Source organism: Amblyomma maculatum, chromosome 4 (genome assembly GCF_055883805.1).
Source record: "Amblyomma maculatum isolate TAMU_Amacu chromosome 4, ASM5588380v1, whole genome shotgun sequence".
NCBI lineage: Eukaryota > Metazoa > Arthropoda > Arachnida > Ixodida > Ixodidae > Amblyomma > Amblyomma maculatum.
This window is the reverse complement of record NC_139347.1, coordinates 195,465,805-195,489,757: the sequence shown is the minus strand read 5'-3', so window position 1 is coordinate 195,489,757 and position 23,953 is coordinate 195,465,805. Positions and strand designations below refer to the sequence as shown.

At 45.7% G+C, this 23,953-nt stretch overlaps 1 protein-coding gene across 1 annotated transcript in view; it reads right to left on the bottom strand.

Annotated features, from left to right (window-relative positions):
* The window catches only part of LOC146193945 (sodium-dependent noradrenaline transporter-like), a 132,436-nt gene extending 109,182 nt beyond the window's left edge, over nucleotides 1-23,254 (bottom strand). Inside the window, exons 1-7 of the mRNA XM_084602901.1 lie at nucleotides 23,131-23,254; nucleotides 22,573-22,704; nucleotides 21,575-21,744; nucleotides 20,609-20,796; nucleotides 17,476-17,608; nucleotides 12,778-12,912; nucleotides 11,971-12,074 (exon numbers count right to left, since the gene is read on the bottom strand). Coding sequence (XP_084459027.1) covers nucleotides 11,971-12,074; nucleotides 12,778-12,912; nucleotides 17,476-17,608; nucleotides 20,609-20,796; nucleotides 21,575-21,744; nucleotides 22,573-22,704; nucleotides 23,131-23,254 — 986 coding nt within the window. The remainder of the gene's footprint in view (nucleotides 1-11,970; nucleotides 12,075-12,777; nucleotides 12,913-17,475; nucleotides 17,609-20,608; nucleotides 20,797-21,574; nucleotides 21,745-22,572; nucleotides 22,705-23,130) is intronic.
* Nucleotides 23,255-23,953: the final 699 nt, after the last annotated feature.

Here is a 23,953-nt window from a genome sequence, read left to right as displayed (position 1 = left end):
TCACCAGGGATCAAGTGTATCCTATTCCGAATATTGAGGAGAGAGTAGAACAGGTCAGTAGAGCGGCATATGTGACTACGCTGGACCTTACTCGAGGATACTGGCAACTACCGCTCACTGAACGCGCCAGCAGATACGCGGCTTTCGTCACTCCGACGGGCAGCTACCAGCCAACAATTATGAGTTTCGGGCTCAAAAATGCTCCATTTTGTTTTTCCCGACTCATGGATAGGGTTTTAAAGGGGTGTGAAACATTCGCGGTGCCTTATTTAAATGACATTGCGGTTTTTTCCGACTCATGGGCGGACCATATGGTACATCTAAGAGCTGTACTGAGCCTTTTGCGTCAAGCTGGACTAACCGTAAAGGCCGAGAAATGTTGCCTGGCAAGGGCGACCGTGGACTACTTGGGTCACAATGTAGGTCAAGGTTTCAGGAAACCCAGCGAGATTAAGATTTCTGCGGTAGCAGACTATCCGCGGCCGAGCACGAAGACGGAAATTCGAGCATTCCTAGGTCTGACTGGGTACTACAATCACTACATCCCCAACTATTCAGCTTTGGCTAGCCCTCTGACCGACGCTCTCCGCAAGACAGAACCGACAAATGTAGTCTGGGACGAACAAAAGGAAGCCTCCTTCGTAAACCTGAAGGCTGTGCTGATTAGCCGTCCGGTATTGCGAGCTCCAGACTATGGCCGAGAATTCACGGTCCAGTGTGATGCCAGTGATCGAGGGCTAGGTGCTGTTCTCTGCCAGAGAGATGACGACGGTAATGAGCACCCCGTGCTCTACCTGAGCAGAAAACTGAGTTCTAGAGAGAGAGCTTATTGCGCGTCAGAGAAAGAGTGCGTTTGCATTGTATGGGCCATTCAAAAATTGCAGTGCTATCTTGGAGGGGCCAAATTCACCGTAGAGACGGACCATTGTCCCCTGGCTTGGCTGCAAACTGCGACATCGAAGAACGGTCGCCTTCTTAGGTGGAGCTTGATTTTACAGCAGTACAATTTTGAAATAAGATCCAAAAAGGGGAAATTCAATGGGAATGCGGACGCGCTTAGCCGCTGTTTCTAAGCGGTCCGAGATGTTCCTCACCTTGTATCCAAATTGATAATCAGGTTTTTTTTTTTTTTTTTTTTTTTTTTTTTTTTTTTTCGTGCGCTTGTATATGTGTGGCTATGTAAAGCAGCACGTTTGGTTTTCTAGGAATACGTGGGTCCTGAACGTCTTGAGAGTGGGCTTTTCTCGAACAACAATGGCAGTTTTCTTTTAACCTGGTCTCTTCAGACGGGAGCCGAGTGCTTGCTTCGACATGTGGTTGAGTTTCAGACAGCTCGAGCAATTTGGCCTACAACAATCAAGACAACGCGACAAGCAACAGCGAGCTTCAAGCGTTCACGTGCAGGCCATTAAGTCGTCTCTTCATGCAGCAGCTGGGACTGCTGCCCTCCGAGACTCTTCTGGCGGGGGAGGAGGCTGTTACGACCAAGCATCCGCATTTGCGCGCTCTATTGTTCGCCTGTGGGCATGGATAAGTGCTGTGAATATGTGGTGATGGTCCAATGGCTCTAAGTGAGCCTGTTTCCAGGAATCCTGTTTTGTAAGCCTGTTTTGCTTTGTGGACACTCTGCAAATGCCAAATTGACCCTGCCAAGAGAACGTCTGGAAAAACACAAAGAAACGTCCCCCTGCGGGAAATGCAGGAAGTGCTTTCTTTCTTTTGTTCACCCTTCCAGTCGATAAGCCCTATCGTCCAGTGAGGAATGCCTACTTTCCAAAGGAGACGACAGAGTGACATGTCCGCTGACGTGCAGGACAAGAAAGGAGCATGACGCATACAGCCATTAAGTGATTTCCCAGGAATGCAGGAAAGATTTGCAATTGTCGAAAACGGACAATGCTGGGAGCGGATGCGGCGCCACGTGCACTCGGGTTTCTGAGAAGTAAAACCACTTGTCAGAACCAGCCTGTGGTTTCTTTGCTGAAGAATAGAAATGTACCTCCTCTCCTCGCCGTTCCCAAGCTTTTCCCGCCAACAAGTGATCACGCCCAACGAATGAATGCCGGACCAGTCAGTGCTTCAGACCATCAGTGCAGTGATGTGTTCGATTGGATGCCGATACCTGAGGGGCGTGCCCTGGATTTGGTTGGTCAGCATCTTCAGAGAGGGGCTGGACATAGGGGGTTTTAAGGACGCTGCAGAGCACGAAATGTCGCTCTGGGCCCTGGGTAAACGGCTCATCCAGTCGCTTCTCGCTATGAACTCTTAACGCTTACCATTTTGCTGATGTACCCTTCTTTTTCATGTAAATAATCTTGTAAATAAGTTTCTCAAAGTGCCATTAAACCTGCTTGTACATATTTCACCAACTTCGAAGATTCAATCCTACTTCAACCCCGAGTCTCTGCACGCTACCAAGTGAAGGCCTGGTCGACGTAGCCCCAGCGTCACGACAACATGAAAAGGCACCGTGCTGGATGCCATCAAGTCGTCAGGACTGAAGTTAAAATCACAGAAGTGCCAATTTTCCAAAGAGGAGCTGTTATTCCAGGGCCATATAGTGAGCAAGGATCGCGTTCCCCTAGACACGCAGAAAACAACATCCATCGCGCAGTTTCACGGCCTTCCTTGAAGAAAGCCGTGCGCAGATTCTCTGGGCTGTGCGCATACTACTACCGATTTATCACGAACCTTTCACACACTGCCGAACAGTTGATGCAACTTTAATAAGCTGACGTGCCTTTCAAATGAGAAGCGCCGCAAGCGGAAGCTTTGAAGGAACTTAATCCCACCTTACAGATCCCTCCTGTCCTCGGGTACTTCGACGGAAACGCCGAGAAAGAAATACACATCGACGCAAGCAGCGTTGGTCTAGGCGTCAGGTTCAGAGAACTCAAGGACAAGAAAGAGTTATAGCCTGCGCCCGCCGTTTGCTGTTAAAAGCCGAAGCGAATTATTCGGTGACCGAGGAAGAGTGCTTCGGGATCATCGGGACAACTTCATAGTTCCGTATATACTTATACAGCCGACCATTCAAGATGGTAAGCGATCACCACGCGTTCTGCTGGCTGGCAAATTTGAAAGATCCCTCCGGCCGTCTCCCGTCGACGCTCCCCTGAAAGAGCTCAACGACGCTACCTTTCTAGGACCAGTAAGCGTCAGCAGTTCCGCAGAACAGCAAATATCAAATCCTGAGCTGAAAGACCTAGGCGACTATCTTGAAGGAAAGACCGCTTCCCTTCCCAACGTATTCAACCGTCAGTTGGGGTCCTTCGCGTTACAAAATGACGTCCTTGTGAAAAAGAACTTTGCATCCAACAGGACCGCACACCTTCTTGTGCCTGCAAATCTCAGAGAGGAAGTTCTACAGGCATCCAACGATGAGCCAACGGCAGGACATCTCGGCCTTGCACGCACGCTGCACCGAATTCGAGAGAAGTATTATCGGTCACGGTTAGCCGCCGACGTCGCCTATTTTGTCACAATGTGTCGTGTGTACTAGCGACGCATGACACCCCCAGCGGGGCCTGCTGGTCTACTGATCACGACACCACCTCAGCCCTTTCAACAAATAGGGACGGATCTCCTCGCACCATTCCCAGTTTTATAGACGGGAAACAAGGGAATCATCGTGGCCACTGACTACATGACCTGTTACGCCGAAGCAAACGCCCTGCCTAACGTTTCCTGCAGCGGAAGTCGCCAAGTTTTTCGTCTACTAAATTCTCCTCCGACACGACGCCCATAAGTGCTCATCACGGACAGGGGAACAGCATTTATGGCGGAGCTCATTGAAGCCATCCCGAAGTACAGCCAGGTGAGCCACCAGAGGACGACCGCCTACCACTCGCAGACGAACGGGGTTACAGAATAAAACTATCACGGACATCTTCGCCATGTACCTCAACGCCGAGCACAAGACATGGGACGCCATCTTGCCGTATGTGATCTTGGCGTATAACACGGCCGTCCAGGACACGACCAGAGCGACCTCGTTCAACCTTGTGTACGGCAAGGTATCCACGACAACGTTCGACGCGATGCTGCCGCACGTGACTGAAGACAACTTCGACATCGCCGCCAACCCGCAGCGCGCAGAGGAAGCCCGACGACTCGCACGGCTGCGTATTAAAGACCAACAGCGCACCGACACCCGATGATTCAACGTAGGGACGACGCCACGCAGAGTACAACCCAGGAGACCAAGTGTGGGTTTGGGCTCAAATTCGCCGCCGTGGACTAAGTGAAACGTTACTACGTGTATACTTTAGGCCGTACAAAGTTCTCCGCCGCATCGGACAACTCGACTATGAAATCATCCCCCATGCTACGACAGCATCACAAAGGCGCCGCGCACGCCCAGAAAGTGTACATGTTGTACATCTGAAACCTTATTACGCGCGTTAAAACATCCGTGATGTCTAAAACTTTCTAATGTTTATGCTTACCTTTCTTTGTTTATTTCGGGACGTCGAGGCGATGTTTTCGTTTAAGGGGGGATTAATGCCGACCATTCAAATGTCTATTTGTTCTTTTTAGGTAGCCGCCGGCATGCGGCCTTATTGCTCTGATTCGAACGCACGAATCAATTCTGTATTCACTTGTTCATCTTCGTTGCTAGGCGCGGTTTTATTTCCTTGGTTGCGGCAGATGTTTCGAGATATGTGTCGAAACATTCCACACACGCACGTATACTACAATGTTCCAGGGTATGCTAGTCGCCGTCGGCGGTTTTATCTAGGTCTTTCTTCGACAACTTTAAATTGAGTACTGGCGAGTGAAACTCCAATATTTGTTCGACGGCCGCAGAGTAGAATTGCTGCTATCGCCGCCACCGATTGCTTAGTTCTTTTGCAGGCGCAAGTCAGCCCAATAAAAAGTTTATTCAAGTGAAGTTCAAGCCTCCCAATTTGTTACCTACAGCATCGTCACCACCACGTGACAATATTATAGAGTCAACTTATGTTAGCTCGGCTTTAGCTGCGCTCCTGTAGAAGGAATTGGTTGATCTTAATTCTAGTAGCTCTTCATATTTGGCTTAAGAAAAAGAAACTATAAATTTGTAACTATTGCCTTAGGAAGGAGAAGAGAAAAAAAGCGACTCACAAAGCGACTCAGGCTATGACAGACGCTGTGGTGGAGGGCTCCGCAAATGTCGACCACCTGGGGTTCTTCAACATGCACTGACATCGCACAGCACAAGGGCGCCTAACTTTCTACCTCCAGCGAAAAGCTGCCGCCGAGGCCGGGATTCGATCCCGTACTCTTAGGCAGTAGTCGAGCGCCGTAAGTACTGCGCCATTCCGGCGGGAGAACAGAATGAAGAAGCTGTTTTTCAATTCGCAGTTTCAGCGCTTGTACTGGCTTCTTCCTGGGATCCTTGTTGTTTGCGCTGGATTGGACATCTGTCACGTGCACGGAGGGCTCGTTCCTGTTTATGTTTCGGTGTGCATCACAATTATTTTATGTACACATTTTTCTTCAAATGATCTTCAGCCTCTTGAAACGCATTGTGAAAAGCTTGTTTACTGTACAAGAGCGCGCACTCACATTGGTTATAAAGCTATAGCTAGTCAGAGAGTTAGTTATATAGAGTATACAGCTAGTTATAGAGTTATAGAGCATTTAGTTATATATGTATACAGCGTATAAAGGCTCGGGTCACTCGAATAATGCGTCAGCATCAAATTTCTCAAAGGGCTTGGGTACTAGACAGCAATAAAATAGGCCAGTTCCGCGGTATTTTCCATCTTATTCAACTATCCAAATTTGCGAACAAAGTGAGTACAGTGTGGAAGCGAAAGCGAAGAACGAAACTGCGCGGATAAGTTAGCGCATTTCTTCTTTCAGCGGCGGGATCCTGTCTGCAAAATACATATAAAAACACTAAATTACAACGGCCCAGTAAGCAACGGCCACATGAAAACTAGTTCGGCCATATGCATGTTTCGAGCTGCACTGCGCTGCCTTACTCTGCCATTATGTTTCTTTAACGTGCAGCATTAGAGCACACCCTTACATCATGAGACAACTGTGTAGTATTGCTCTCATTCAGATGCTGTTACTCACTAGTTAATAATAATACAAATACCAATAATGTTAATTTGTCATCATACATTTGATGGGAGGGCGATGGGAAATAATCTGCTTGCAGGCAGAACACCACATAGTAACAAGGAAGCACAAAATAAAGATCCAAAAATTATGCACTGTACATCGGAGATTCCGATGACAAGAACCAACCAAATAAAAGCCTTTTAATTCGTAGCCATTCGAAATAGAGGGTAACGTGTAGGATATAGGCGCGGTTGCCCAGTGTTCAGACGAGGATAGAAACTATCCATCTTTCTTCATGTCTAGTTTGGTATCGTGGCAAATTTGAAAATTTGCTAGGCATCGTAAACTATTCAATTTATTTTTCGTAATTCAATTTCACACTCAATTTCAATTTTCGCACTCAGTCGATATTGATATAAGCTACATGTACGTATTACCTTGGCATTATGAAAATGTTCTGTAGTGAGGGATTGATGCGATGCATTATAAGCATGACGAATTTATCTTTTCTTCAAAAGATGAATGCGTTGTAAACTAGACAGCGCTGAGGTTCCCCACACTAGTTGAGACTATAGCTAAACGGGCGAGTTAGTTGAGAGTAGTTAGGATGCGAGTAAAAAAGGGAGTTATATAAAAGCAGTTTAGTTCTCGTTCACAGCTGGTGTTTTAATTGGCTACCAGACCGGTGATTTGAGCTAACTTTATTGAGAGATAGTTTATGTGATCGTTCCAAGACACTCCAAGGGAGGAGAAAATTACGCTAAGACCTTTAAAGCACTCCACAATTTCTACGTTACGGGAGTTTAGTACTACGGCATGATGTGGCGAGATGATTTTTTTTACTGGCCGGAAAATAACTGCTTTACTTTTCTGTTCTTTTAACGCATGCAATCAATTGTTGCCCATCTTCACAGCGTTATCGTTGTATCGTTACATGCGGGTATTATTTCTGAAATATGCTTTCCATAAAAGAGGATACTAACATCATCGGCATATATAATAATTCTTACTTCATGGTTTATGTTTACAATATTGTTGCGTTGGCGGTGCATGCAATGATATGCGCATAAGAAGGAAAAATAAGAATCTTGGTAATTTTGGCGAAGACGACGACGACGTTCGAGCAGTGTCGGCTAGAAGACCTGGTTTACCAACCCCGAACAGGAGATGCTTACTTGGGACATCTGCAAACAAAAACTTCAGGCAAGCCGATTTGCGAGCTCTAGCAGCCAAAAAAAAGACCTAGCTATTCGTGCTCAATCGTCAACCGAGTCATACCTGGCCTACATCCAGGACGTTCTCGCCCTGTGTCGAAAGGGGGACACCTTCATGACCGAAGATGATAAAGTTGGCCATATACTTAAGGGTATCGCTGATGACGCATTCAACATACTTCTCTGCATTGGATTGGATTGGTGAAACGTTTATACGGGGTCTGCAGTAGAACGCGCGCTCGAGCGCGCGGGCCGGACGGGGCCTACGTCGTCCTCTGGGCGCCGGCCGCGCGGCCTGGGTCCCCGCTCGCTGTGGCCGGCTCGCTGGTTCCCTGCCGGGCCAGTGCCTTGAGGACCTGCTGGACGGCCCAAAGTTGTTCCTCTTGATTGTCGCTCCCTGTGGCTGCTTCCAGTCGCGGCGGGATCCTCCCAGGCTTAGCTTCTTCCTGGTACTTGCTACAATTCCACAACATGTGTGTGAAGCCGGCCGTCTCCGTTCGGCAGATTCTGCATTTGTCTGTCGGGTGCGTCTTGGGATACATTCTATGCCTCAGCGACGGGCTGGGGAGTGAGCCCGTCTGTAGCTGTCTGAATAAAACGGCTTGCTCTCGACTGAGCCAGGCGAAGCAGCGCCGCATCGTCCATCGGTTTGAACGCCTTCCCAACACGGCGACTACATCCTCATATGACGATCTGCCCACTTTGCAGCGGCCTTCAAGTCAGAACAACCTTACTACTATCTTCCGCAGGGAAATCGAGGCCTTGACGCCTGTTACACTTACATCACCTCCTCCAGAGCCAACAATAGCTATGATACAGGCTGTCGTCCGCTAAGAATTCGCGAATGTGGACTTCGTCTCAATCCTACCACGCCACCCACTGTACCACAGCCAATACCAGCGGTTTCTGCTGCTGCCACAAGACCGCTCTACACACCGCGCTACCCTACCCGCAATCCTGCGGAGTGGTCTATCTGCGGAGTTGTCTCTATCAAGTAGCGCAGTATTCCCCAGTATGATCAAACAACTGGCCCCCGTGTTTGCATTGTCTGCGGAGTGGCTCACATCTGATGATAGGCCTATTTACTTTGTCTGCTGTCGGGCTGGTCATACGTCCCGCTATTGCCGCAGCCGCCCGGCTCCCCCCTCTCGCCCCTATTACAGCCCTGTCCGCCATGGCTACTATGCACCATGGCGAGTTTCTGTCACCCCAGCACAGCTTCGTACCGACAACACTGAGCAAGCCCGTCGTCCTGGCCGTTCGCCATCGCCTCAAGCCCACCGTTCCCGATCAACTACTCCTCGCCGCAGCTTGTCCCCAACGTACCAAGGCCCATACTCGGGATACTAGGCAACGTAGCGCCCGGACGTGACGATGCGTAACCAACCTGGGCAGCCAACTGTGTTTCGACCATCGCACATAGCCGCAACCTGATCAATGTTCTGGTAGATAGAGTCCCTGTGCCGTCATGACTGCTTGTGACGTGACCAGAAGATTCACGCCTATACGAAGCTGACCCCACCGGCTGTTCCATCCCTGTCCGTGCGGCGCCTTTCATTTGTTGTTGTTATGGCTGTAGGAAGAAGGAAAAGAAAATGCACGGTCCTGCTACTGGCTCTGTAGCTGAGCCACCTCCGCTGCCTCGTGCAGAAAGAAGAGAAAATAGAGAAGAAAATTAGGAAGAAGGAGAGAAAGACGCGCACCACAACAACAGCCGTCGTCCACCACCGAAGCAGTGGCGGGTGCAATGACGGCCTACAACATGAAAATTCGGTGGCAGGCTAGCCCCCGCCGCAAGCGGCGGTGGCCTACCTGTACCGCTTCCTCGAATGCCGCACCGCGTATTTGGGTTTGCTCGGTACGGTGGCTCCGCAAGGGACAAAACGACAGAAGAGACGAAGAAAGCGGGCTGTTCCGACTAGCATCTACCGCCCCCAGGAGCCCAGCAGCCTAGCGATTGGCGGCGCATGCTTTTTCAATAGGCGTCATGTTGGACGCGGCACTAGCTTGACAAAGCCTATGCTACTACTACTACTGTTACTAATACTACTACTACTACTACTACTACTATTACTACTATTATTATTATTATTATTATTATTATTATTATTATTAGTAGTAGTAGTAGTAGTAGTAGTAGTAGTAGTAGTAGTAGTAGTAGTATTAGTAGAAGTATAGAGGAAGACTCGTTTCACTAAGTTGGCACTGAATTGTCTGTAGGTAACGGCCAAATTAACTGACTAAATATTATCATCCCAGTTTTAATTATTAATAATAATATTAATTGGTTCACAGGAAGGGAAAGGCGCAGTATCTGTCACACTTGTGTCTGTGGACACCTTCATCCCTTGGTGTCCACAGACACGTGTGACAGATACTGCGCCTTTCCCTTCCTGTGAACCAATCATTGTTAGTATTATTAATTAAAACTGTGAAGATAATATTTAGCCAGTTAATTCGGCCGTTAACTAGACAATTGAGTGCCAACTTCGTGAAACGAGTCTTCCTCTATACTACTACTACTACTAATGATAATAATAATAATAATATTATTAATTAGCAGAAACATATTAGTGTATTATTATTATTATTATTTAGTAGTAGTAGTAGTAGTAGTAGTAGTAGTGTTAATAGTATAGGCATCTCTCAAGCTAGTGCCGCGTCCAATGTGACGCCCATTGAAAAAGCATGCGCCGCTAATCGCTAGGCTGCTCGGCTCCTGGGGGCGGTAGATGCTAGTCGGAACAGCCCGTTTTCTTCGTATCTTCTGTTGCTTTGTCCCTTGCGGAGCCACCGTGCCGAGCAAACCCAAATACGCTGCCGCACCACAGAGCATATAAACAGACTAAGTCAAGGACGTGACGTCACCCATCTGCCGTCAGCTATGAGGACCAAGCGGGAACGAGTGCGCTCCAACGCCGCCGGGTGGAGCTTCTGGCCTTCCGCGTGTGACAGATACTGCGCCTTTCCTTTCCTGTAAACGAATCATAGAACGCCGGTGAACTTAGACGCGCTCGACATGGAAGCCAAGGAGGGTTTAGCTGCTGACGAACGGAACGGCGCAGAAGACTAGAGAAATTAACTTCTGATCCTGAGGTAGTCACTGCTTCTCGCTACGTATATCCAGGCATAGCAGAGCCTACCCATCTTTCATTTTTTTTTTTTCAGGTTAACTGTTATGAGGCCTGAGAGCGGCTTTGCACTCCTAAAAGCGAACTTCACAACAAGGCGGTGAGTAACGAGATAGGCGAGTCGGTGACGAGCATTGCTTGCTTCTACGGCAGCACCCCCTCAACAGGGAAGAATATCGTCTTGATCATTTCTTGGCCTACACTGACTTCGTTAGCGTGAACGACAGCTCTAGCAGTTTAAAAAATCTTTCCCGTGAAGCGCCTTCTAAGTTAAAAAAAAAAAACATGAATGACGCCGTAATCAAGAAACTCTGGCTTCGCGTCTGGTTGTGTCCCGAAATTCCATTGGTCGAGAGGGTCGACACGTATCGATATACCATTGCAAAGTGTCTGCGAAGACTGAAAACACGGTCGGTGAAGAGATTCAGCGGCAATCGAATCGACGTTATCGCGTTTTAAGCCTAACGGTAGCTTAAGCGTTATGCATGCTCTGATGATGCACCCTTGTGTTAGTTTAAGATAGCGAACATACAGTGTGATTGCGCTTATTGAATGTTCACATCATGTACATTTTTGGAATTGTTTTTACGTGACATTGTACTGGGCTCATTGTGCCGAAAAATCGTCGCAGTACTAAAAAGTATCCCGAAAAAAAAGTCGCATCTTTCCAATTGTGCCGGAAAAAATATTCATGGGATTTCCTATGAAAATAATGTCGCAGTTTATTTTTATATAACATTCAGGGCGGTTCATATATATTAGCTTCCCAGTTAGCCTCTATTTGTTAGTCAAGTTCGAGGTTAGTTTGCTGGAGAACCAATTCTTCATATTCTGTAATTAAATAGGAATTCTAAGACATATCCTCTGGGATTGCAGCCACTACCCGGGCTACAATTTATTCAAGAACGCAGAAGCATGGGAGACCGCGCTTCCTAGCGAAGACACGGCGACACAGGCCAACATTGTCCGTCTGGCAACCGAAGCGGCGAACCGCTTTGTCTGCTAACCCCTGCTCCTTAGGATGACATCCCTGGACGCCTGCGAGCGGTACCGAACTCCGCTGTCCCCCCTTCCGGAGAATAAAAGTTGTCACCACCACAAGGATTCGAACCGGCGACATCTACCTACACTTGCATATTATGAGCGAACAATTTAAGGTGGGTTTGAATTCCAATCGGAAACTAGTTTCTATAGTGAAATCGGTGGCTAGTTTACGATTCGGATTCCATCCGAAGACCTATGTACCTTCAAACGTGTGCCGTTAATTTTAAGTGTAGGTGTCGACCGAGAAGTGAAACAGACACTGCTCCTTATTTGCCGCGTGCATGTATGCAAAATTCCTTGTTGCAGTGCACTCTTTATCTTGACTATTTTAAAGACATTTGGCAAGAGAAGAAAACCGCCAGGAACTGCAAATGAGTAATGAGTTTGGTAATAAATTACGCTTGGCGTTTTTCTCGCATTTTAGTCTAAAATACGGGAGGAATATTTGCAGTAGCCTGTACGTTATGCACCAAAAAACAAAATAAATGACAATTGACTGTGTTGAGACATGACTGTGGATGTACCTTGAAAGTGGCCACTCGAAGGGCTTGTGGCTACCATAGCAGGTCAGAGTGCCCAACGCCAGTCCCATGCTGAAGAAAACCTGCTGGCACGCTATCCGCCAAGTCTGTCGGAAGACAAAAGGTTCATGCAAAAGCCTTCAAAGTGGCTCCGCGAAGGGCAGTGCACCTGGTAACCGCTGCTATGTGGCAAAGCGACAATGCTTGCAGCATGTCTAAAACTGCACGAGCAGCAGTTATCAATAATAAATAACAGGTATTTTACCTCCGAGGGGTTAGGGCTGCTAGTAATGTGACTACAGCACAAGAGCATAGTTGCGGCTAGTTGTTACTGCATATCTAAAGAATAGTGTTAGGAACAAAACTAAACACGAGCGCCTGTGTCCGTCCTTCCTCTCGGATGGGGAACAAGTTGACGCTCATCTACCGAGAGAATGCGTGCACATACGACATTGGCGAACCTGTCCCGCCTGGGTCGCTTTGTGCGTTTGCAAAAATGTCACTGAAATTTCAACCAGCCTCTATATCTCAGCCACAATTGCAACCGGCAACAGCATCGCAATGCAATGCTACGGTGACAGTGAGTGACCGGTGACTAGCTGACCTTCTTAAGTAATTTGTTTAGCGCCGTTTTACACAATACGAAACGCAGTCGTGATAAGAGCTTGAAAAAAAAAAAAAAAAACTGCCGCTGACTTATGGCAAAGGACATAAAGGCGGCGGTTTTCATTTTTGCTTTCTTTAAAAAGGTTATATTACGTCGCATGCCAACAAACCAGATAGGGTAAGAGATGACTGACAGCGTCTCACCTTCAGGTCAACGAGCTTCTCCCATTGGGGGCGAATGTAGGCGGCAAGGCCGCGCAAAGCGCCGCGTTGTGCTACGCTAGAGAGTGTGAGCACGAGGAGAAGGGCGCCTGAGATGGACGACGTGCACAGCGCCACCTGATGACGCAAAACAAAGCAAATAAAACGAAACCGACTTCATATCGTCCATGGAAGTGGGGTGGAAACTTAAATGTGCACGCCAACACCTAATTCAGCGGGAAGCATACAAGAATCTCGCAAATGATAAACCAAATGGACTAAGTTGACTAAATTAGCCGTTCTTCAATTAAACCCCTTCAACCGTAGGACTTAAATGCATCGGGGCGATATCCTCGCGATTCAGCGTTGACACCCGGAAACCAGAAGGGTATCTGATAGTCGAATTCAAATTCAGCTGTGCGATCTCCACACAGAGCTGAACGCCCTGTAATAAAAGGATCATCCATTTACTCAGCTGAACTCAGGTTAATATTTGAGCTAATTTAAAATATTGGTAACTGCCTACCGACGCTGCAAAATCACATTGAAATCTTATCTTGTGACCTTGCCAGATGTTACATGCAAGTGAGAACGCCTCGTATTACCTCTACGGCAATCATGTACTAGGTCACGATTATATTGAGGTCAACATTGAGCGCTTTCTAGTGACAGAACATATTTATGTCTTGTTGCCTCTGAAAAAAAAAAAAGCCGCTGGAATAGACTTTCAGCTCTATTCCAAACTACGTGTTAAAATTACGCCCAAATAAAGCAGTTTAAATGTATTCGTTTTAATGCTGCAAGATGTAAGTGCGAAAACGTTCCACAGGAGAGGTATTGTCTGTGCACCTGAACTTTACTGTTCGAACATCTGACCATGTATAAATGCAGAAGAAAATACTTTCTCCATGAAACGCGGCTAACCTTTCAGTACAAGGTGTTACCGCAACGTTGAACTAATTGATTCGTGATAGCGGTTTTCTGGGACAAATTAGTTTCCTGCCTTTATTGTCAATAGTCATTCTACATAGTGGTAATATAGGGAAGATTCTGTGATCTGAAATTTCTTGGAACAAATAAGTGAAAAATTGAATACTGAGCGAACACTCAGCTATGACGAAGCGTCTCTATTGGCCTCGAGATTGAGCATAGTCGCCACCTTGCTGCGTAGCGCCGAGCCCTACTATGTGAATGGGTTTTCGCGTCGTCTGCTAGCCAGCAGCGTTTGCGTGTTAGCGTACGGTGTGGGGTCTGCTTCTTGTTTGGAGATTTCGGAACAATTTTATCTTCCTGCCTTTTACGAAAGAGATATGAGCAGGCTATCATCTCAGGCTACAATGAACGCAATAATTGTCGGCGTCGAGTATGTCGTACTGAATAATGGCATCCTCCGTCGGTCTTCGGTGACTTAGCGTCTTTGCCCCATGGCGTCTCAAATACGGTGACGGTTTCGTCAGGCGCCGTGTCAAAAGAAACATAACCGGTCGCCGAAGTCCGTAAAGCTTAATGCAAGCACGCTGAATTTGTATATTCTCTATTCTGTTTGAAATGCGACAGATACTGAAGCGTTACCTAGCCTGAACAGTGTTGCCCACCAGATGCAGATTGACAGGCCATTCTGTGCCCTACGCACTATCAGATTGTGCTTTCCTTTCGTCATGTTAATCATTTTGGTAAAATCGTTATTCGGCTAAGTTGTGCCTTCCGTGCAAAGCCGTTGTTTCTGAGAAGCGGAGTAACGCAGCCCCAAACTTCATCTCCCTTCCCTAACTCCTTGCTTGACCGTGTTTACTTCGAGGATAAGTAGGTTTGGTAGTCACAAGAATACGTAGACAATACAATTCTTTTCAAAACAGTTCTGCACCCCGCCGCTATTCTTATAAGCCTGAAATTTTGCTTACCTGCGTCACTATTCAATATTTACAGTGCTAACGAAACCATTGCCTCAAAACTCTTTAACTCTTTGCCCGAGTAAAACCTTGGCCATGTACAATTATTTCCAATATCTTCGCAGTTACTAATATTTGTAGCTTGAATTTTTAGAAACCTTTTGAGCGAGTGTGTAATTTTTCTGTCATACGGCCAAATATAGTTTCCTTTTCATCGATCATTACACACTAATTTACATATAATCATCACCACATGCATTAAATTTTCCATATGCTTTCTTCGGTTACACTATTACATTCGCGCATATTAGTTGCAAGAACACTCGCCTTAAGCTAACGGATTCTTTCCATTCGGTGCTACACACCTGCACAATAAGCTTTCCTCTGCTGGGTCCACAGTTCCAGTACTATATCGGCGTGGTCTCAGCTTCGTGTAATAGCTTGTAGGAGTGTCGGCTTTGTGTAGCCAGAGTTTGATGTACAGTCATAGCTATGGGGTGGTAAACATGTTGAACACTATACTCTGTCTGTGCTAGATTTATTCAGCTTAATCCTCGAGTCAAGGACTATGTGCCAAACCAGGCTGTCTCTCTTTCTTATGGCAGGTAAGAGCACGAACCTTGCATGTGCGTAGGCTTGGAAGATGTTAGCACAGCAACTATTATCGTCCCAAAGTTCGCAGTGCACCAGTCGAAGAAAGGTGTAGCGGCTTCGTCTTACAAAAGCAGGCGTTGGCGACAAATAGTATCTACGTTGCCCATTCATCTTTCGGAGGTGAACTACGCAGTACAAAGTGACCGTCTTCGAATGACCTCTAACGTCAGGAACATCCAGATTGACCAGAGGACCGCAGGCCACTATTCTGTCATAGCCTAAGGTGGAGCTTAACAGTCCCTCTGATTTATATTTTAACCAACTAAGTATAATCGATGCGATTCATGAGACAGTTACGCGCTAGTCAGAGCGTTTCAGAACACTCTAAATAAACACATTTAGAATGCACACCGGAAGGAATGCTGGCTTGCAATAAATTGTAAACAATTGTACAGATAGAAAGTAGTACGCGCTATTATTATACTTAAAATGGGATATTTTTATCGAAACAATCGGTTTTGTAAACGCGAGCTGCTACGTTCGCTTTGTCTGTTCCTTTAACTTCACTGTAACCTCCGAAAAGGCTCGGTCTTCTTCGGTTATTCTCATCAGGAGGCAAGGTTGTAGCAAAATATTTGTTTAATTAAACTTAATCCACACGTCGAAATGTATGACTCGATTTGCATATCACGCTAAAAATGTAGAATAGAAAGAGTACACAACAATTCAAGTGACGTTAAAAGTGCTACTCCGAGGGAATGACTCTAACGGAGGCAAATCCAGCTAAACCAAAGTTGCCTTATGTGGAGGCCCCGTCTCGTCATTATGCTTTTGTCGCTGAAGACGCGTCCCTAGAAGATACATTGTTTGTTGTTGTATGTATTAGGAAGATTACAATAAACAGGCGAGCTTTCCCCGTTCTCAGAGGTGATGTCCTACGCTAAGTCCAATTTAGTCCTGCTCCTCCCTTGGCCCAACACCGATTCGACGGCGATCAGTATGAGCGGCATGCTACGCGGTGAATTCGTGTTACATCGATGATAACATTCATAGAAGGCTTCGCAGCTTGGACGACGCAGCGGCCTTTGAGAAAGTTCAGCTACCTTGCCTCGGCCCATGGGTCATGCTTTCTGTCCTTCGTCTAATGTCCCGAGATGTGTATCTAATTTTATTGCGAAAGCAATACTGCTAGCACTTCGAGCATTTGGCGTGTCGTGGCGCCTCCATACATGACCTTTCACGTGACCGTGTAACGTCACGCCAGACCGAGAGACGGGGCCCCAGCTCGCGCCATCGAATAGTGGTGGTGAGTCCTTACGGAAGCCGCAACGATGACGTCACGCCATTTTCGTGTGACGTCACGTGTGACGTCACGCCAGACCGAGAGACGGTCTGGCGTGACGTCACACGGTCAAAAACTTTTCAAGGCTTTTCATCGTGCCATCGGATGGTGGCGGCGAGTCCATACACGGCGCTGTGTCGCAGCCGAGAGCGGGCGCTCGCTGTTTGTGACGTCACTCTAAGAGGATAAATGGGGCTGTGGCTCGGCATCTCGCAGTAGTCGGGACGCAGCCGCCGAACAAGGCGCAGCCAAGGGTATTGCTTTCGCAATCTTCCAGGCTTAACCAAGCTAAGCCATCAGCTAACTTTTTTTATCTTCCCTCATGAATAAAGTATTTTTTTCGTGCATGTAACATGAATATTATACATTCGCACTTTTAATGAGCTAACATACTGAATTTGTGTTGTGGCCTCTTAGGTGAGGACGCTTCAACCGGATCGTTCAAAGGTTATAATTTCAACTCAACATCTAAAACGTCATAATGCCGTCGCTTGCGCTTCATTGTTTCACACTATTCTTCGTTCTGTACAATTATTTTCATCAATAGCTAATATTTGTTAAATACCTAATTAGTACTACATTCGGTGCTATTGCTATTTAATTAGCACTCTATTATGTAGGGAAAAAAGTACTAATCGAGCACCGCTAGCTATGAAAAGTGCAGCAAATAAAAATTTGGGACGGGCGAACATATCTTTATTATACCCACAATATTATACCACTAACAACTACTTCGTATAATCGTTTCCTGGGGAAATTTTGATGTCACCGCGTAGAATTTTCAGATCATGCAAGGCTGCAGTATGTGCCTAGATAACTGCGGAGATCAACATTTTCGCAGATGCTTAAAGTGTTGCAAGTGTCAAAGATGCTTACCTTCACATAACTGTGAATGCCTTCAGTAATGGTGAAAAATGCTGCCAACCAGCATATGCCGAGCACTAAGAGCGTGTCTAAGTGTATCTTGCCGATTTCCTCAATTCCAGAGCTCAGATGCAATACTTTCGTCCTGTAACAAAGCAACACTTCGTGAAACTTCCCTAAAGAAATGAAGAAACTTAAAAATGTCGACAATTGCGTATAAGGACAGCAAATGCCTATGCATTAAGTGCAATCTGCTCTGCATGCGCGGGCGTGAATTTGGGCAGAAGACACCTATTTTGAGCTCACTGCAGTTTATGTTATCTTCACTGGAATACGTCCGTCGCAAACTCGACCGTATATGCAGAAAATAAGAACACAAAGGCCTCAAATGTCACATGATGGTTTTAAGAGTGCTCATAACTCGTTATGTGACTGCCTCTGTACAAGCTAACTACGTGCTTTGCGATTAAACCTCCTGTTTTTGAGCCCATAGTACCCCCTTTAGGGTCTTTATGAAAATATTTTTAATATCTTGAAGACCTTCGGAACACTGAAGTAATATTTTTTGTGTGATTACTAATCGTACTGAAATGATACGGATAATTCTACAAAAAAAATTAAATATATAAATGAAACGTTTTGCAATCGCTGTCTGATTACTTTTATCAGTCAAGAATGGAATGGAATGGTTTTTCAACCTGTTCTTTGTGTTCTCAATGTAATGCCGTTTGGAATGCGTTAAGCACCGGATATCTTTAGTTCACGCTGTACAATGACCTCCTTGCTTCAGAGTCAGTTGCCGATGCCGATAAAATATATCAAGAAAACATTAAACGGCACACCACAGCTACTTCTCCAGAATAGCGGGTTTCAAGCTCCACCCAGCACGAGACAATCGTACATTCTTCGCACGCTTGTACAATGACGCACAAAAATGAATAGACTATGCGATCCGGTGCGATTGCTGGTATTTTATAAAAATGCGCGCCTGACATAAGTATTCGGGCAAGCCGGCAAGCATATCATACCAAATGCAAATCGTAAAAACAACTGCTGTGACGTCAGGAAGCGCTAGCATGCAGTTTTGTACGTGCGTACTTCAACTTATATGTCGTCGACATGTCGAAAATACCGTGCACACCGACATTTTCGTCGGCGCTATTTCATTGATGGCACAGGTGATTTAGAGCGTTCTTCAACTTTTCAGTCATCAGTGCAGTCGCTGCTAGGACGAGGTTGGTTGCCTGAAATGCCTCACCTTCTTACCTGAGGCATCTGTGTCTGTAGATAAACAAGGAAACGTCGCATTTTTGCAGTTGCATTGAAACTGCTTAGTAGTGTTTCTGCTGCTTTCATGTAACTGCACATGGATGTCACGGACCATGCTGTGCCACCTGGCATGCATGACAGCTAGCACTGTACCACCGTACGGGATTAAATATGTCACCGTCGAGTTTCTTGAATGACGGGAACGTGGCATAAGCATTACAGGAGCCAACCTGCCTAGACACGCGGTGCGGGAAACCGGAAGAAACCAGTCTCTCGAGGAATCATTTTCCTACTAAATGCTGCGACGTCGTCCTACTGTGTGCGCTTCTAATAATAATAATAATAAATTAATTCCGCCTCTGAAGAATTTTCAAATTTGTTATGTATTATTCATTTTAATAAAAAATAAAAAAAAATCAAATTCTCTGCAAGCGCGGCTATATGCTATACTTCTTGTTATTCGAAAAGTCTCATGGATGGTATTTCTCCAAGCACATTAAAAATATTAAATGCTACTGGAATCTACCTTGCCAGTTTCATGTCTACATTTGTTGTTGCATATTGTGACGAGAAATAAGTGTTTTAGTTTTACAATTATTATTAAACAATAGACAATGGCGCTTTACTTATGCTGCCGCAGTAATACCGCCTCAGGTACTTTCGATTTTGTTAGTTTCATAAAGATTACAATAAAACAATTTTTATGCACCAGTTGATTATCCCGCCTTTTTAAGTGTCATCCTGCATCGATCATCTGTTAAAATTAGGAGTTCCATAGTGCCGCACTCATGTTTGCCTAAATTCGTTGATCCCTCGCACCTGCAATGCGTGCAACCACTTTCCTTACTCTATCGGCATTATATCCAATGTTGATGCCTTTAAGCAATGTGCCTACAATTTTGTATGCTCCTCCTCTCTGTAATGCTGTCGGGCATTGAGAGTGTGGAAATAAATAAGTAAATAAATAAATAAATGGTCCCTTCGCACAATAATGGTGCTGCAACCGGAAGGATTCATAGTGACGTCTGAAACAGAGCCGTATGAAATGAAGGGCAGCTAACTAACTATTATTTTGGGGAAGACTTAGGCTATTGCGTGTGAAGCACTTTTTCACCAGAGGTAAACGACGTCCTTACAGCAGGCGATAATGGGAATTATTATCATGAAGTCATGTATAGGAGTACTGTGACCGCAAATAAACACTGACTGCCATGCATTATGAAATGAGGTCCATTAAAGGCATACGACGGAACAACCTCTTGTCCGCTTTCTAGTCACGATGGCTACGTATACCTGATCAAAGTTCAGCGCTTTGGTAAGCGTTCCAAAGTCTGAAATTCTCCGTGCATGCAGTCTGCAATTAGCTCACGCGCGATGAAGTGTCAAATAAAGACTTCGCTCCACCTAGAGTTATAATACCGTGTTCATTGATTTGATGCTTGAGATATCGAGATGTCGAGTCTATTGGAAAGTAAGTTACTACATACCGAAGTAAACCATTTATGCAAACCCACAATCAAAATGTTTTCTGAGTGGGAACTCGATTTGATTTTTTACTTCCTATTATCCACGTAGGTTGGCAGCGACGGAAGAGAGCTGACATCCGAGTAAAATTTAGCTGCTAGTAAAAAATGGTTATACCAGCTAATCTGTGCAGCCCTACGCCCTAAACTATGTTTACAACACTTCCATGGCAATGCAACCCAAAAAAGTCATCTTGGTCGCTTATATGTTTGAACAGAGTATCACCCCTGTCACAAATATAGGTCGCCCATCACAAAAACAAAATTGAGTCCCCAAGTTCACCACGTGGAGGCTCCACCTATCTCGCAATTCTTAGGGGACGAAGTAGTCGGAAGCATGCACGGTGTCTCACAGCAGGAACTGCTCGGCGGCCGTCTGCGAGGCGTTCAGGCAGGTTCTGCGTATGGCGTCGAACTCCGTGGCAGGCACCAGCACGGTGCTGCCCGTTCGAGCGTCTGAGATCACCACGGCGTCTTTCCCGGTGTAGTTGCTCGACGCGTACTTGTGCGCAAGGGTGGCATTGATCCCGAAGCAGGGAATCTGGACGCACACATCGACGTCACCGCACTACAACACAACTTTGGACCAAATGAAAAATTGCAAGTTACCTTGACACAGATTGAACACTTGCAGTGATTTTGTTTTTACAAAATGGCAGGCCATTTCAAGTCACTGTACTTTTGAACCTGACATTCTATGCAAGACTAGGGTGTCATATCAGTGCAGCAAGCATACAGTCTCAGCAAACTCACGCACTAGTTTTAGGGCGGCGCCGGCCCGCTGTGTATCTTATAACGCTACATGTGTCGTAACACGAACATTGGCGAAGTGACGTGATCTAGATTGAGATTTAAGCAGAATCATTTCAATTGTCTGTTGTGAGAACAGACAGCTGTTGAGGTCATTTACGTTCCCGTAATACGCTCATAGAATTTGTCATCTGTTCACTATTTTGTGAAGTATAGATGGGTATAAATTAGTAATTTCGTTTTCTGAAGTTCTCTGAGCTATGCTGTGCCGGAAGCCCCCAACTTGCATTGTTGATCGTGTTACTTCCACTATTCCATCAGATTAATAAGAAAGCAATTAGTGCCGGGGTTCTTGTAATTCAGGTGTAATAACACACATGCTCAAAGGAGACGATTAAGCATCACCTAGAGTCTCTATCTGCACAAACATTTAAAGATTAGGAACTGTAGGCTACAACATGTTTGGGAGCGCAGAAAGAACAGCAGACTCAAGCACACATTCAAGAGCGCAAATATGAGAAGAGTGTAGCTTTCCTCATAGAGTGTAACTGAGCAGAAAGTTCACTTACGTTCCTATAATCTTTGTCATAGCAGTTGGTGTCACTCCAGTCGTTCTTGCAGCTGGTCCACGGCAACGTTGGCGAGAAGGAATAGTATAGGTAGAAAATGCAGTGGACGACAATGCTCATATAGAGAGCGCAAGTCGCCATATTGACGTATAGCATCACCCATCCGACTCCTGCAGTAAGATCGATGCAGACGAAAGCAGGAATCTATCAGTGCAACCACTGAGGAAAGCTGAGCGCCGGAAAAGCAAATGTAACTGGTTTAAAAATATTTTAACGTGAACTTCTGCTGGTGGCTCCTTGATACTGTCATCATTTTGTCATAGCCCTTTTGTAAGTTCTGATGAAAACGCAGAATACAGAAATTTACTAAACACTTCATTTAGCAAGATATCTGACTCAAAAAAGTGATTTTCGCAAGTGCAAAGTAAACACTGCAATTCTGTTAATAATATGCAATATGTCGTGCTAAAAGTATCATATAGTCGAATTAGTTGCTAGGTACGCCCCACAACTTCGGTATTAACGAGAAATAATTAAAACTTATCATCACTTTATCCAGCAATTAAAGGCTTGAATTACTTGCTGTTGACCTTTACAATGTCCTGTAACTACCTTTTTAAAAACGAACAGGAATTTCGAAATGCACCTTCTGAGCTCATGTAATGATGCTTATATTATGCTAATAGTCACACGCTAAGCCGGAGATGACCGTACGCGTGCTTTTAGGAGATCTCCTTGTGCTGTGAAAGCCCGAGTTGCAGCGGTACGAGCCATTGCACACTGCACAGATCTGCTGACATCTCACAAGACAGTCTGCGTTGTTTTAACCGACGTGAGTCTCATATCTGGCTTAGTGCAATTTCTCAGGGAGGTCGAGAATGCATACTGCCACCTCTATTCAGGAAGTAACTCAGACAGGTCTTTCATTACAAGCACATACAGGGAGTGAAGTGGTCAAGATAAGACCAAACCCTACGAGATAGGAACAACTGACGAACCTTTGGCCATGGGGAATCCACCATAGACTCTGGGTATGTTGAGACTGCTGAACTGGCCTAGGAAAACTTCGAGGTAGACCATGGGGAAGACCACGACGACCATCACGACCACGTACACCATTACGAAGACCACTGAGAACAAGATATATTACACTTATCGCCACTGCCGCGTAGCTTCTTTATTCTATTCTAAAGTTTTGCTCGTACCTCAGAGACCTGTGTATAGATAGTATGCGCCAGGGCGTGGCTCGAATGTTTTTTGACCGGTTCGAACAACCATAAACAGCACATGTGCCCAACCGTAGCAGGGATGCAGCTTTAGGCAGCTATCGATCACGAAAACAACCGGACAAATCTCAGTTGGCTGACTGTTTCAAGAGACAATATGGGCGCGACAAGCGAAGAAAACATCCTTGCTGCGCTCACGGGACAAGAATTTTTTTGCTGCTTCTGGATACGTGCACAGCAAATGTAATAGGCAGCACGGCCAGCCACCAGTGCATGCTAGCTGTCTGCGTGCAGTGAGCTCTGGCTCCGCTGAGGTTGTTAAATACTCACGGCCTCCGTTGTGGTAGGCATTGTAGGGGAACCTCCACACGTTAGAAAGGCCCAGGCACATTCCGACAGAGGCGATGAAGAACTCGTTCTCCGTCTTCCACTGGTCTCTGCTGGGAGTCGTCATGATGGCGTCCGGCCCAGGTAATCGATCTTCTTCATCTTCCTTGGTAAATGGCACAAACACACGAGGAGGGAATGGCCAGGGTTCATTTTGCAAAGCCAACTGTACTGTATATATAGAATTAATGTAATAAATCAATTATAAACTCTAAAAAGTTAGGATTTAAGATCACAGAATTGAATGAAAGCAAAAAGGAAATAATACTGAGCAAGTTCTTGAAGTTTGTAAGTTTGTAATACAGTTAACAAGAGAAGCTGTCCGTAGCTGTGATGAGTTATGTAAATAATGACAAATTAGAGGCAACAAAAATCCTCTCGCACTCGCACCAAAGGAGAGAAGAAGCGGGATCGACAAAGCAAATCTCAATTGTGTTACAGAAATTTCGAATGTCCCCTTCTCTGAAGCGATAACCATCGGTAAGCGAGAAGAAAAGCTTAATTTGTCTAAACCTAACTGCATGTACCATTGAGGACTGAGGGACAGAGCCGGGATGTGGAATCCTGCAGCACAACTTGACGCTGCAGTGATTTACATGAATGAACTATTTACATGAATGAACTTTTCATGAGCTCATCATATTTTGATAATCAGCTTTAGATAGTAAGGAATCGTTAAACGAGTCGGCTATGCATTGGTAGCACCGAAAACGAGACATTCCAAAAATGATATTAGGCACTTTACATAGAACAGGTGCACCAACAA